Source organism: Bacillus rossius, chromosome 18 (assembly GCF_032445375.1).
Source record: "Bacillus rossius redtenbacheri isolate Brsri chromosome 18, Brsri_v3, whole genome shotgun sequence".
NCBI classification, from domain to species: Eukaryota; Metazoa; Arthropoda; class Insecta; order Phasmatodea; family Bacillidae; genus Bacillus; species Bacillus rossius.
Window position 1 is genome coordinate 27,450,169 of NC_086345.1, and position 14,606 is coordinate 27,464,774.

The 14,606-nt window shown below is 40.8% G+C and overlaps 1 protein-coding gene across 1 annotated transcript; it reads left to right on the forward strand.

Annotated features, from left to right (window-relative positions):
• Positions 1–540: 540 nt before the first annotated feature.
• Positions 541–13,121, forward strand: LOC134541104 (esterase FE4-like). The gene is made up of 12 exons (XM_063384270.1): positions 541–663; positions 2,881–2,995; positions 3,418–3,558; positions 4,130–4,249; positions 5,064–5,226; positions 5,941–6,126; positions 6,284–6,483; positions 7,684–7,855; positions 8,847–9,022; positions 9,717–9,855; positions 11,266–11,395; positions 12,204–13,121. The coding sequence occupies exons 2-12, from the start codon at positions 2,933–2,935 to the stop codon at positions 12,364–12,366; spliced, it is 1,653 nt and encodes a 550-aa protein (XP_063240340.1). The 5' UTR covers positions 541–663; positions 2,881–2,932; the 3' UTR covers positions 12,367–13,121.
• Positions 13,122–14,606: the final 1,485 nt, after the last annotated feature.

Below are 14,606 nucleotides of genomic sequence, written 5' to 3' on the forward strand. Positions count from 1 at the left end.
TTAAAATTCTTTTTACATCATTGCAAATCTTTGCTGTAGCAGAGTTCATGAGATATAATTCAAAATCTAACCCTGCTGTAAACATTCTTCAAGAATATTTTCTTAGAAAGGCACTCTCCCCCTCCCTCCTCTTTCTAAAAACTCCTTAAACTTTGACGGGATAGTTTGCGTGTTTCCGGTTCAAGAGAGAGGGAGGGAAAAAAAATTCTAGCACAGTTTTAGTACGTTTTGTATTGTAATATTTAGTACGTTTTATTTTGTCCTATTATCTTATAGCACTGCAGTAAAATAATATCTTTGGTAAGTTTGGTGAACTGTGATTAGGGATTAGGAGAAAATACGAAACTTATGCAGGGTTAAATGGGGGCGCCATGCCACCAAGGACTCCCCCATTTGTTTGTTTCCAGCAGTGTCTGCTTTTGTTGCTTCTCGTCTTCACGGAAACAACCAGCACAGGCTGAGAGACAGAGACAGAGAGAGAGTGAGTGTGTGTGTGTGTGTGTGTGAAATGACCTGGTAGAGGTGAAGGACAGAGAGAGAGAGAGAGAGAGAGAGAGCGAGCGAGAGGCAAGGAACACCGTGTTGGCTTCGTAATGTTCTCGGCGGTGGACGGCGGTCCTGTGTTCGTCAAGAACTTTCGCGTGATTATTTCCGAATACTGCAGTGAGTACTTTTATCTTTTTTATTTTATTTTAATCTTCTTTAAATAAACCCTCGATTATGTCGGGAAACTCACTAGCCGCGTGTGGGCAAGTTGCCTAGCAGAGCTGCAGGTTTTTGACGCGCCGTTTACAAACCGCAAAGGATTTATCAAAATTTTCCGACGCCGAATAACAAATAGCATTTGAAGAGTCGCTGCACTTGTCTGCACAGGTTTCGTTCCGTGGTCGCTTCCATGACGTGTGTTTGCTGGACAGTGGAAGAAGCTTTTAAAAAAAGGGGGGGGGGGGGGGGTGTTCCAATACCCGCGCAAAGTCCCACACAGGCGCGTAACCCTGTACGCCGTTAGAGGCGAAGAGATGTGTGATGCGCGAGCCATTAGCGCCCTTAGCGACCACCGCGCTCATAGCCAGGCTTGTTTTGCTATTGGTCACTGAACAACGAAGTCTGAAAAAAACTGTGAAGAAAGAAATCGAGGCTTGCGGAAGTGAGGGAAGGTGAAATATATTACCCCCCTTCCCATTCATTTTTAGTTTATTTCACGATTTTGATTGGCAGATAGTATCCAACGTCCACTATATTTTAGAACCCGTTCTGCATGCAAGATATTTGGTGGTAACTCATGTGATCCATTTTGTCACACAAACAAGGGTATCTATGCGCTAGTGACCTTTTTCGGTGACGTCTGAACCGGCCAACTTTATTTGGCAGAACATATTGGAAGGTGTTGGAAACGGAAATTAGACAGAGTGGCAGGGCCTTTAGTTTCCAACTGCCTCGTCGGTTGGCGGCCCTGAATGACGTGCGTCGCTTTCAAGGTCAGTAGGACTCTCGCTAGCTGCCCGTTCAGGAAGCCGAAGATTCATTGACCCCCGAACAGTCCCGTACATATCCGAAGTTTGTGCGCGCTCGTGCGACTTAGCGGGTTGAATTAAAAAAATAACAATAATAATTGCGGAAAATCACACCTTCTCCAATTTAAGAGTATTTTAAATTACGCTGGCTTCACCAATTTAACATTACATTTTAGTTACAATCACCCAGATGTGCGGAAACATAAACTACCAGAAGAAGAAAAAAAATCAAACTTTTAAAACTACGCGATTTCGAAACCATTCAAGATATCCGAGTGAGGTCTGTTTACGAAAAGCATTTAAGAATTCGCTGAGGGCCGAAAAGTACTGTTGATTTCGGATTAAGTTTTTAAACTGAATTTTTAGAACAGTAAAAATGGCAAAGAGTAATTATTACGTGTGAAAAAAAACGGTACAGATTCTTGGGGGCACTAAAGGGACTTGCATTACACCTTCACCATCATTTCTCCGCCTTATATATAATGTTATGGTCACCGCTCAGATCTATCAGTTTCCCATGCACGACGAGAAGACTGCGCGCCAGTCCAGAGCCTTGCGCTTAGAGGCGACATCGCTTTAGAAATACCAGCGAACGTCGCTCTTATCATCCCGCCTCACAAACAAAGATACACCCCGACCAGACGGCTCCCTTAAGCCATGTCAGAATTCGCCTGAAATAGCTTCTTGTCTCTGGAAACGACATGACAATGACTCAGAAATAGAAGCGAAGTTTGCAAGTAACGCGAGTAAACGAATCTGTGTAGGTACTTCTCGTGTATGTACTTCGAGTTAAAGCTACATCGCCATCTTGAAAAAAAAATAATTTGTAGGTTATATAAGCTTTAAAATTTAAGTAGATAATATAAGAATTGTATTATCATGTTATTTCTAGTCTATGTGTGATTGTTATTATTAAATGTCACTAAAATTTCATATTTCAACAAGTTTATAGGGAAGTTTCAACAAATGGTAAGGAAAACATTTATGCTGTCCCATGGTACTTCCTTTCAAACCATGATTACAAAACACCAGAAACATGAATGAAATCTCGCTTTTATCAACCCATCAAAAATGAGCAATAAACACTCCAATAAATCAGCACTGCACACACTCTCTCTATCTCTCTCTCTCTCTCTCTCTCTCTCTCTCTCTCTATCTCTCTCTCTCTCTCTCTCGCAACGTCGAAGAGAGAGTTGACAGGAGTGATACAGATAAGATGTGTTTATCGACCACTTCAAGGTACCGGGTGGTAAGTTTTGGTTAACCTTGAGTTTCAGCATATGACTAAATTTTCATTGTTATCATTTAGGTTCGTGATAACGGGAGTAAAGTTCAATGATTTTGTTGCATTATAAATGTTCTGTAGGGTTTCAGGTGGTCATGTATTCCTGAGCAGTCACTCTGCTGTTCGAGACGCCATGTTCAGATTCGGAGTTGCAGTGTTTGTGCACCTGCTGGCCTTCGCGTTCCTGCAAGAACAGGTAAAGAAAAAGAGCAATAAATGCGAGCGAGTCTTTTAGTTCTCGCCAAAGATCTATAACATCTAACCTCGGTAACGTGCTCATTCATGTGGTCTCGTGTAACACTAAACTCCGACCCGAAATTTAACGTAGAATTCTTTGAAATAATGCCGACATAATTCAATTTGGTGGCTTATCCGCAGGCACGCCATAAACCCTGTCTTCGGACCTACCAAACTACACTACTGACACTGACTCCTTTATCAGTCGTTTCAGAGTGCTAGGCAGTTATAACTGCCATAACTTTAAACTCGTAAAACCGACACATAATAGAATCACCGTATCTTATAAAAACACAACATAAATGACATAACTTAACAATTTCAACTTTTTTTAAAGTTATGACAGCGCCCCATGAGAAGTGATATGTTTTAATGTTTCAGCCACGGGACACAGCTACAGTCAAGATTGCTCAAGGCACTCTGAAGGGAAAGATTGAAATTTCAACAGTCACCGGACAAAAGCAGTACAGCTTCCTGGGCGTTCCATTCGCCAAACCTCCGTTGGGATCGCTTCGTTTCAAGGTAACTATTCGAGCTCAGCTATTTGGCTCTCTGCAAACTTGTGCATCTTCTTTAACTTGTACAGTTTAGATTTAGCTCTTTGCAGGAACAGCAAATACAATGCACATTCAAATTCAGATAAGTCTGGAAGTATGCTGGAATAACAAAAACAATGTACATTCAACTTCAGGTAAGTCTGTTTAGTTTCATCGTTGGGTCCATCTGTTCGACATCAGCTGATTCAAGCTGTAGGTTCATGTTTTTCTTCTTATTTTACATTCTTGAATTTTTTTTCATTACAAAATGTGCAAAAGTGCAGTGCGTACGTATCAAGAATTGTTTTAAATATACACAGTGTTCTAATATGGAGCAGGTGTAGGCATATATATTTATAAAGTGTATTTTTAAACAAATCTACAGTTTTACTCCGTACTGGCCAGCAGTCCCGACCAATCACAGAAACCCATGTTCTATTGGCGAACTAAAATCAGCCAACCAGGAAGAAAGAAGCCTCTGATTGGCCCACAGTAGCAACCAATCCATGCTCCGCGCCTTATAGAGTGACGGCCCTGGCTATGGTTTTTCCTTGCAGGGACCTCGCGCTCCCGAGTCGTGGAATGGCGTCCGAGACGCGACGAAAGAAGGACCCATGTGTCTCCAGAACGGAGCAGGGGCCGAGGACTGTTTGTACCTGAACGTCATCACTCCCGAGGTAATCCAATTACAACAAATAATTTTTAATTTGTGACAACTTAGCTCTCGGTATACAGCTTTTGGTAAGACAAATTTTGAGAAATGGAACAGAATATTGGTTATGTTATGTAATCGAAATTTAAAATATTTTAAAGTGGTTAAAGTGTATGGTTTTTTTTTAAATTCCTGCCGCAAAGCGAGCGACGAACTTCAGATAATGATTGAGGACTTATTGTGGGACAGTGAACTGTAGGTTTGCCCTCTCTGGTTATGAAAAATGTGAGTCTTTCAGCACTCACCAGTGATGTGTAATATAGAATGTCGGTAATGAGCAAATTCACGTGTTTTCATGTTGCAAATACACTTATAATGCTTACAACTACATTTATTGACGAGAATCACAAGTAGTTTCCGCACCCGCCGCGAGGAATTCGTTGCCGGAACAGCTACGTCGACTTTTGCAGATAGAAATGTTCAACCATATAACGAAACAGCACTGATAAAATCGAAAAAAGACCTGAAAAAAAAAAAAACAACCATTAAACACCTAGCTGTGGACCTGAAGTTATACAAGGAATTATGTTAAAATACAGCCCGCCTTGTTGACATTCACTTTAACTTTGTGAACTTTGGTGCCCGATATCCGCCACAGATGTTGTGACACATTTATGTTCCATGCGACTTACACTCCATTAACGAAATTACCCCTAAGAAATGCCGTAAACCGAGAGTAAAAATGTTACACGTAATATATATATATATTGGTTTCGTTGGTCCATGAGGTTAGTAGAGCCGCAACTAACACCTGTGCCTATCTGCCCCCGCCCCGCCAGTTGCCCGGGGACCCGAGCAACGCCACCCTGCGGCCGGTGCTGGTGTGGGTACACGGAGGAGCCTACCAGACCGGCACCAGCTCGCTGAGCTACAGCAGACCCGACTACTTCCTGCAGAGGGGCCTGGTGTTCGTCAGCATCAGCTACCGGCTCGGGGTGCTGGGTGAGCGGCGGAGGCCACGGGACGCTGGACCACACGTTAGGAGAGGACACATATGGGGCATTAGCCTCCACGCGTGAAGCCGTTTTCCCCTCGTTTTATTTTCTGGCGGACCCTTGTTCATTTGTGTATCAGCTGTCGAACCTTTGTTAATACATGTTTCAGCTGGTGGACTTTTGTTGAGGTGTGTATCAGCTGGCAGACCTTTATATGTGTATCAACTGGCGGACCTTTGTTTAAATGTGTACCAGATTTTTAGCCTGCTTTTATTAACGACTGTAGAAGACCGTTCTGAAGAAAAGTAGATATTAAAAGTCCAAAACGAATCCTCATAAACGAATGTAATGATATGACATTTTTCTCCAATTTAACCTCCAATACAGGTAGGTACAGCTGATACAGTTGTAAACAAACGGTCCTCGTCTTGAATCGGATCTTATGTTCCAAATGTATATTTCCCTGATGTCATAACACAGAAACACACACAACTTAGAAAGTCATAACTTAGAACTGTGAGAACTTAGAATTCTTGAAAACAACACATAACTTAGAACTGTCATGAGTTAGAACTGTCATAACCTAGAAACACATAACTTAGAACTGTCATAACTAGAAACACATAACCTAGAGACACACAACTTATAACTGTGACGACTCTATGTGGTGTGTTTGTAAGTGACGACAGTGCCCAGAGGAAGCCGAGGTTGTGATTCGCAGGGTTCCTGAGCCTGGAGGGGACCGACGCGCCGGGCAACGCCGGGCTGAAGGACCAGGTGGCGGCCCTGCGCTGGGTGAAGGCCAACATCGCCCGCTTCGGCGGTGACCCCGACGTGGTGACTCTGTTCGGAGAGAGTGCCGGCGGGTCGTCGGTGCACCACCACATGCTGTCCCCGCTGTCCGATGGTGAGTGTGCTTGTCGCGGCCTGCTGCCATCAGTGTTTCCACAACTCCTGGTGTTGTATGCCGAGGAGGGTGAGGGGTTTTCCATTCCCCTTCCCCCTCCCCGCATAAACAGGCTTGCACGAGTGAGCGCGGACGGTCTCTCGTCCTGCGGCCGCAGGGTTGTTCCAGCGAGCCATCTCGGACAGCGGTGCTGCCATGAACCCCACAGCCTTCTTCAACTCCACCAGGCAGCGCGCCCTGCGCCTGGGCAAGATCCTCGGCCTGGAGACCGCCGACGGACAGCGGCTCGTCGACTTCCTCAGGAACTGCACCGCGGAGCTGCTGGTGGCGTCGCAGGACGAGACACTATCTCAGGAGGTGTGCCATCAAATCCATGATTGAGTGCGTTCAGTGCGCAGAAGATCGATAGCTTTATTTATTTTATGGAAGGTAATCTACTAAGGTTTTTTCCGGTTTCGTGCTTCACTCAGTTAGACCCACAAGGAGACCTAAGATACGAACATAATAGTCAACCATTACTGGTGTGTACAAATTTCATTTTAAATGGAAAACTATTCTGCATATTTGTTTCCAATTATTATGTTAATTGTTGTTTCAATACAATCATATTTTTGTTATAAATTTTAGTTCGAACACAGTGGATTTCTTAAAAGTAATCGCACTGCTGTTAAAAATTGTAATATATTTACGTGCTAAGCGAATCCATGCCAGGAGGAGCCAATTACCATCTTGGATTGTTTCAACATGGTGGCCATATTTGAGGAGCTTGACCTATGACAATGGCCTCAGTCGCCATTTTGTTTTCAACCATATTGGATTCTAGAATTTTCTGTCATTTTAAAAATTATGTCATCATTGCACTTTTTGTTTCTGGTCACCATCTTGGATTCTAGAAATGTTGCACTTTTCGTCATGGCTGCCATCTTGAAAATCCGCAATTTTCTCGCTAGAAAATCGGGAAAAAATTTAAAATTAAAAAAAAAATCAAATTTTTTAAATAAAACATCATGGAGTCCTCGGTTCGAACTCGGCGAGGTCATTTCATTTAAATTGGCAATGAATCCTTCCTCCATGGAAACCACCTGAAGACTGAACTCCCACCACTAATTCCAAGAAAAATTTTATGTCAGCCAGTATGACATCATGGCGGTCATCTTGTTTTAATCTGCTGGAGGCCTTTAGTTTCTTAAAATAATTGTAATTTATTTACATGCTAACCTTATTCATGATAGTATTCGTAAACTACACAGGAGCGCACTGAAGGATTAACAGATGGTGTGAGCTCGCAAGCGCACCTGGCCGATGCCGGGAGTCCCCGCTGAGGTTCCCCCTTCCACGCCCGGGTCGCACTGTGATGGCTCGCACCGGCATTTGGGCGCGAAATTCAAACTTACACTCTGCTCTTCGTGCTTGTATCCTTGCATGGGTGCTTTTATGAATATATGTTCACCGAAAAAAATTGATTTTTTTTTTTAACTTTCCCTGCAACCTTTCAAAACCCTCTATTCGGATAAATTTAGGTGTTAAAGAGAGCTATGACTTGTTTCCTTTACGCAGGAATTGAAGAGAACAATGACAAAAGCATTCATACCCACCATCGAGTACCCTGTGAAGGGCGAGGAGATTTTCCTGGCGGCCTCGCCGTGGGAGATGACGAAGAAGGGGCAGTTCAAGAGGATTCCTTACATCACCGGCACCAACAAGGACGAAGGCATTTTAGCCTACCTAGGTACTGAATACATTTCCACTGATTACTCCAGTAGTACTAGCAGTGCCCTGACTGTGCATTTCCTAGTTCAATGTGGATTTATCAACAGAGGCATACACCATCCTCACCTATATTATTTTTGTTATGAGTCGAAACTACATGACTCAGTACAATTTCTTGCACATACACCATTGCAGATTTGCACTGTTTGTAATGGGAGAAAATTAATAAATGCAAAATATGAAATAAAAAAACACACTCACATAAAACAAGTATAAATAAGATGATGTTAAACAGATGGACAAAACTGTTTTTGAAAGGAAACCTAAAGTGTTCGTCGGTGTTATCGTTGTCGTGAGTTGCCCATAATATCTATTCATCTTCATTGTAGCTTTCGTATTTTTTAGCATTGTCCAGGTTTGTTATCTGTCTGCAATAAATTGTTCTTTTTGAAACTGTTTCCTTGTTAGCCCACTGGGTTAGTCTGTGGTGTTATAATTTTTTCATGACTAAATTCCTTCCACGGAATTATTGTGCTGTTTGATATTCACATTTGTCTCACGATTTGGCATTTCAGGTAGGGGGATACGGCGATAAAATCGAAAGGAGTCAAGCTTGGTGAGAAAAAAAATTGCCATTTTCCCGATTTCGTAACAATGGATGAACCCTCACTTTTCTTCGATTGAGTTTGCTCTTTTTTTTTTTTGCTTCTCTTCTCGCAGGAGAGCAAAGCACAAGAAGTGCTTCTGCTACCTAGAGTTCTAACATCGCACTGGCCTCCCGTCGGGAAGAGAAGTTTATTCCACAAATTGCCTGGTGTGACACCAGCCCCCCCCCCCCCCCCCCCAACCCAAAAGAGTTTTGACACGGCAGTCAATTATTCGAGAGTCGACCAGGCAACTTGCTTGTATCAGCCAAACCGCCTCATCTGATCAGAGCTGTATGGTATTTTCTTAGTTGACTCTGAACAAGAGAACGGCTAACGCGTCAACATTGTTCCCGATGTTTGCAGTGTGCCACGATCCGACGTGCCTGGCCGAGGTTGACAAAGACTTCGAGAGGGTTCTTCCCCTGAACATGGGACTGAAGAGAGGCAGCGAGCAGTCCAAGAAGATAGCGGCGCAACTGCGCCAGTTCTACTTCCAGAACAGGAACGTATCTACGGAGACCGCGCATAATTATATAGACGTAAGGCGTCCCCGACTTTGTCGTCGCCATGATTGTGATTTTACTCTAAACTTGCATTCAACACAGTGCACCATATTCCAGGGCCCTATTCCACAAATGTACGAGTCTTGTAACTAAAACTGTAAACACTTGAAATCACAAATTGTTACGAACAGGCATTTTCCAGTAAGGACCCTTTCCAAAATGTTACTAAACAAAAGAGGCTAGGACCACCACTGCCAATTGGTCAGCCTGGTCGTCTAAACCTCTATGTGTGACTGTGTGATGTCGACATAATTTTAAGATCGTTCATTCATTCATTTTTTACAAACAAATAATTCTGTGTCGTAAACGACTGTTTGATTCTGTGGTCAGAATTTTTGGCTGGTTTGTCAGAGGTACCGGGTTTGATTCCCAGCTGCGTTGGGGTATATTTTGTTTTCGATTTGCACCGACAGCTAACCAGCTAATGTTGCCTAGCCACTTTGAAGGACATGGAAATATTGACTTGGATAGAAAATTGTAATCATGTTTCATCAATATTTCTAAACATTAGATTAACATTTCTAATTTTGAGTAAAATTTTGGCACAACGTTGTGACAAGGTTTTTGTATTGGATTGTTCTCCACCATGTCAATATGAATCTTGATTTGGCACTGCTGCTTTGGCAGGCCAGGTTGCGGGTACCAATGAGGGTGCTATGTTGTTCCGCAGCTGCAGACAGACGCCATGTACGCTTACGGCTGTCATTATGTGGTGAACCACTCGGTGGCGCACAGAGTAGCCAATGTCTTCAACTACCAGTTCGTGTATGACGGCAAGAACGCGGCTGGACGCCACCCAACTGTGCAAGGTAGCAACCTCACATCCTGTTCAAGGCGGCTCGAGGATTTATTTTTGGGTAGACCCGAACTGTACCACAGGGGCGTATGCATGGTTTTGGGAGTCCGGGCTGTACCAAAGAGTCTGGCCCCCACAGCAGGGGTCCGGAGAATTTTTTAAATTCAAATGCTGAATGGATAGTTTTGTGGCTTTCTGTGGGTTTGTTTTATTTCTCTCCAAAGTTCAATATTTATAATAAATTTATCATTACAAATATTAAAAAAAACTAATAAATGACATGTCAACAAAATACACTTTAATACCTATAAAGTTCACAAAATTAATTGTTATGATTAAACTTGTGTTAATAGAAGATTAATGTTACTATAAATATCAAATATCGTACATTAATGTCAAAAGTTACAAATCTGCAGGCGAATATAATAGTTTAATTTCATTGAAAACTACCCTTCTCAGAAGGGTAGACGATTTACTTTTCTTATAGTTTTCAAAATAAACCTAATGTTAAAATGAATAGTGTATTTTCATTAAATGTCTTGTTTCCAATTTTCAGTTTTGAAAATGTGGCGTAGGCCTGGGCCTACCGCTGGAGCAGTCTCTGCAGCTAACATTTACACATTTTTTTAAAAGCATTATATCTTGAAGTAGTTAGATAAACAAACATATGTTTATTTAGTTTCAGACAATCAGTCTTACGTCAATATTTTTGTTAATGGGGGGTTATAGGGGAAATGGGCCCAAGGGCATATCCAGGGTCTGGCTGAAGCCGAGGGTAGCTGCCTTCCTTCCCTTTACTAAATTGAAGAAAAAATAAATCAATGAGGAAGAGCTGTGGTGTAACTGGGAAGTTGATCTCATCTTTCTTTCTCTTCCTGCAGTGTCTGGTCCGTTCGACACCAGTGAGTGACAGTTTTTTTTTTTTTTTTGGAATCATCACAACCTGTCACTTCTTATCGTCGTTTATTGCGATTCCGATTTTATGAATTCGCCATAGGTGCGACATTTTTATTTTTGCCCGTACTCTCTTCCTTGTAATTTCGTCTCAATGTTGTTATATTTGTTGCAAAAATTTTGAAAACCTTTCAAAAGTGGTTTAAATAATCCACATTGCTCTGCATAAAATATTTTTTATTTGATTCTAATTCGTTAACATGTGGATCCACCATCTGCTCTCAGAATAGATGAGTCACCCGGAAGCGAACGTTCGACAAACGTGCATATCGCTCGCATTGACCTTTACACGGTTTATAAACCTTTACCCTACCTATTTATGTACGCAACTCGAATATACTAAGCCCGGATTATACTTCGTCGCTTTTCAAAATCTGCCCTATTTTCGTTTCACACGCTCCAATTTCAAACAGGCACTCAGACTTTTAAGATGTGTTTGTTTTAAAAAAAAAAATTCTCTGTGTTCCAGGAGTAGCTCATGGTGACGAACTGTTTTACCTGTTCTACCGACCAGAACACAGCAGCCTGCAAGCCAACTCTACGGACTTGGCAGTTATAAACACGATGGTCACAATGTATGCGAACTTCGCCAAAACGGGGTGAGCATATCAGCAAACATTTAAAAAATTTATCAGAAGTCCAGCGTTGATTTGTAACAGTGAGGATGACTGTGAGGTTGGTGTACATTATTTTACAAAACCTTCATGATTCACTAAAGTGAACCTTTTGTTCTTTATGTTACGACTCTAAAAATTGATGCATGGAAGTGTGGATCCAAAATTTTCAAGTTTTACGTCAAATCATTGCTCTCAAAATGTTGAAAGCTCTAATGTTTGCAGTTTAAAAATAACTCTAATGTTGTTAGAATTTATACAACTCTAGAGGAATATTTTGAAGCTTACAAAATATGATAAATTTGTAGCAGTAAACCATGACATATTCTGAATGAGTTTTCTGTTTTAGTTTTCACTATGTTCTGCCTCCGTATACATGAGTTAATCAGACCTAATTGTTTGTGTTGGTAGACTATTGAAATGATGAGAAATATATCAGAATGACAGTATACATATCTATTACTGTGTTAGAAGCCGCATCACTTATGGCTTATAGGTACTGCTATGCTAGTGTGTTTGTGTCAATTGTGTCAATAATAATGTAAGTTTTTTTTTAAAATGTATGTTCAAAATATAGCTCTTTCCTATTTCTTTCTTCAAAATCCCTTTTCTCCCAGAAAAATAATTCCTGTATCTGCCACTGTTCATTATCACAACAACATAGGTACCTTACCAGGTGGGTCCCGTAGCAAGGCCGAAAATTGCACACATCGACTCCTTTAAGTATTCGTCCATCCGTGGTTTGGCCGTCTTTCAAATATTAGGTACTTCTTTTTTTTTTTTATCTTTGCAGTAATCCGAGCATCGACAACGAAGTGACTTGGAAATATTCAACTCCAGAGCACCGATACTACCTCAGTATAAATGACACACCATCTCTCGAAGAAGATTTCAGCAAAGAAAGAATGGCACTTTGGGATGGCATCTACACATACCTGGGCTTCGAGAGCACGTAGTACCGCTTCCTTTCAGATGGTTGGGGAGGGGGTCGGTGTAGCTTCTGCAGAGGTTGGGATTGTAAGGCCTGGTTCACAATTTAAAAAATAATAATAAGCAAGTGCATAACGGACCATTCACACATCTATACACACCACCTGTATAAAATCAGTTCACATTTTAAATCTGTTTATTTAAACCAATGAAATTTTGCGATGTATCTGACACCGATAGATAGTGTTGGTAAATAACTATTTTAACTACATAATGATTGCCTCTTGGCATCTATCTGTCCAGTAGTTACACAGTATTTCAACATATATTTTATTTGGGTTATGTAATATGGTTAGCTAATACTTCTTGGCACAAAATCTTTTTTAAATTATTCTTTTCTTTACATTTACAGCTAGTGACCTCTTTTTAAGTCCCTAATTGTAGTAATTTAATTTCAATAGTCGAAAATGTTTTCCTACCACAGTATGATTGATCAAGTTAAACATTTCTCAAGTTATGTTTAAAAAAAAAAAAATGTCAAAATGCATCTAACTCTCGAATCATTTGCTGTTGCGCAATATATTAATTTCCCTCCTATGCACACAGCCTCTCTCCCAAGAACACTACCAACATACCATTACTGTTATTTTTTTTTAAATTGTGAATCCAGTTCTCTGAGAAAATGACTTCCCATTCACCTCATGTGCTCACGATGTGTTAGGTGTTTGCAAAGTGTAAAAATAAGAAAATAAAAAAAATTAATAAAATCAATACAAATAAAGAATCCCGAAGTGTTTGTCTGTAATCCCAGAATAATTTCCTATTTTTTCCTGTTATAGATACCTAAACTAAATCTATTGTAAAAGTTTCCTTTTATCTGTTTGTACGAAATTATTTAACTAAAAAACTATTGATGCTATTTACTTGAAAGTGAAAAAGTGGTTGATATATAGTAACCCCAGGATTAATTAATTCTTTACTTTATTTTCAAACTTCAACTGTTCCAATAATGTGATAACTATACACATTTAATCAAGAAAATGACAAGGTAAGTTAAAAAAAAACATCCATACTGAAACCATAATGGAGAAGAAATCGACCCCTACTGGCGAGTATTTCGAAGGGGTAAAGTCAGTCGAGTCTAAAAGTTCACTGGGGGTAGACGGATGATGTTCAGCGGATCCCATCACCATTATCTCGCAGCAACCATCACAACAATAGTAATTCCTTGTAAAACTGCTTCTTTCTCTGCACATCTGCTAGCCCCTCGGTGGTGTTCAGATGACTTCCACTTAACCTATTATTCGTAATTGCGACAGTTTTGTCACCCAACTATGTATCATCCTTCGTCCTGACTTCGGAGATTTGCCAGAGCTCAAGTTTACTGGTTTCCCGCCTTAGAGCTCTTTCACTGCATATCCCTCACGAGGTTGTCGTCACAGTGCACCCCTGTGCTGAACTTTAACCGAAATGTGAGGTCTTTAGACTCCAGCCTTGGTGTTGGACAATTTTATTGCACCATGGCAGGAGCAGCATCACACAGGTCGCTCAGACAGGACAGTAGGTTAACATAATAGCGTCATTCGTGGCAATGTTCAGGTTTCATTCACCAGCACAACAGGAAAAATATCACGACGAGCCCCGGTTCCATGGAGGTAGACCAGATCCATTTAAGAAAAGTGTAGTTTATTAAATAAATTAACTCTAACATAAACATCTCTTATTTTTAAATAGGTAGTTTACTTTTTTTGGGGGGTTGGGGCGGGGGAATTAACATCCCGAGGTATGTTTGTCTGACCCCATGTATTATTTCTTTTACTACTATGTGTTTACTTTATGACCCTGCAATCGCCAAGAGACCCAGCACTCTGTGAGTTTATGCATGAACCAATAGCACATCATCTGGCGCCTGGAATTTCCCACCCAAAATTTACCATCAGACAATATTTATTAGATCTCCTTATGTATAATTTCTGCCTTCACTAAGATAAGTTTTTCCTTATCAAACGATAAAAAAAAAAAAATTGTTTCACCCAAAACTCTATTGAAACCAATATGGTGTTTATCATTTTTGTTTTTTTCAAAAACTTTTTTTGCCATTTTCCTGAAAAAAAGTTATACTTCTCACAATTTATTCTGTGTTATCCCGCCTAGAAAATATAACAGAACTTGAGAATCGGTGTTAAGGTTGTTCTTTAAGAGAAATAAAATTCCTTTAATAATTCTGTCTCAGATCAAATATATTGAGTACAATGTTTGTCACTTT

Coding starts and splice junctions, on each gene's coding strand:
- LOC134541104 (XM_063384270.1), top strand. CDS start 2,933: ATGTTCAGATTCGGAGTTGCAGTGTTTGTGCACCTGCTGGCCTTCGCG. Junction 2,996..3,417: donor TCGCGTTCCTGCAAGAACAG/GTAAAGAAAAAG, acceptor TTAATGTTTCAG/CCACGGGACACAGCTACAGT. Junction 6,127..6,283: donor GCTGTCCCCGCTGTCCGATG/GTGAGTGTGCTT, acceptor CTGCGGCCGCAG/GGTTGTTCCAGCGAGCCATC.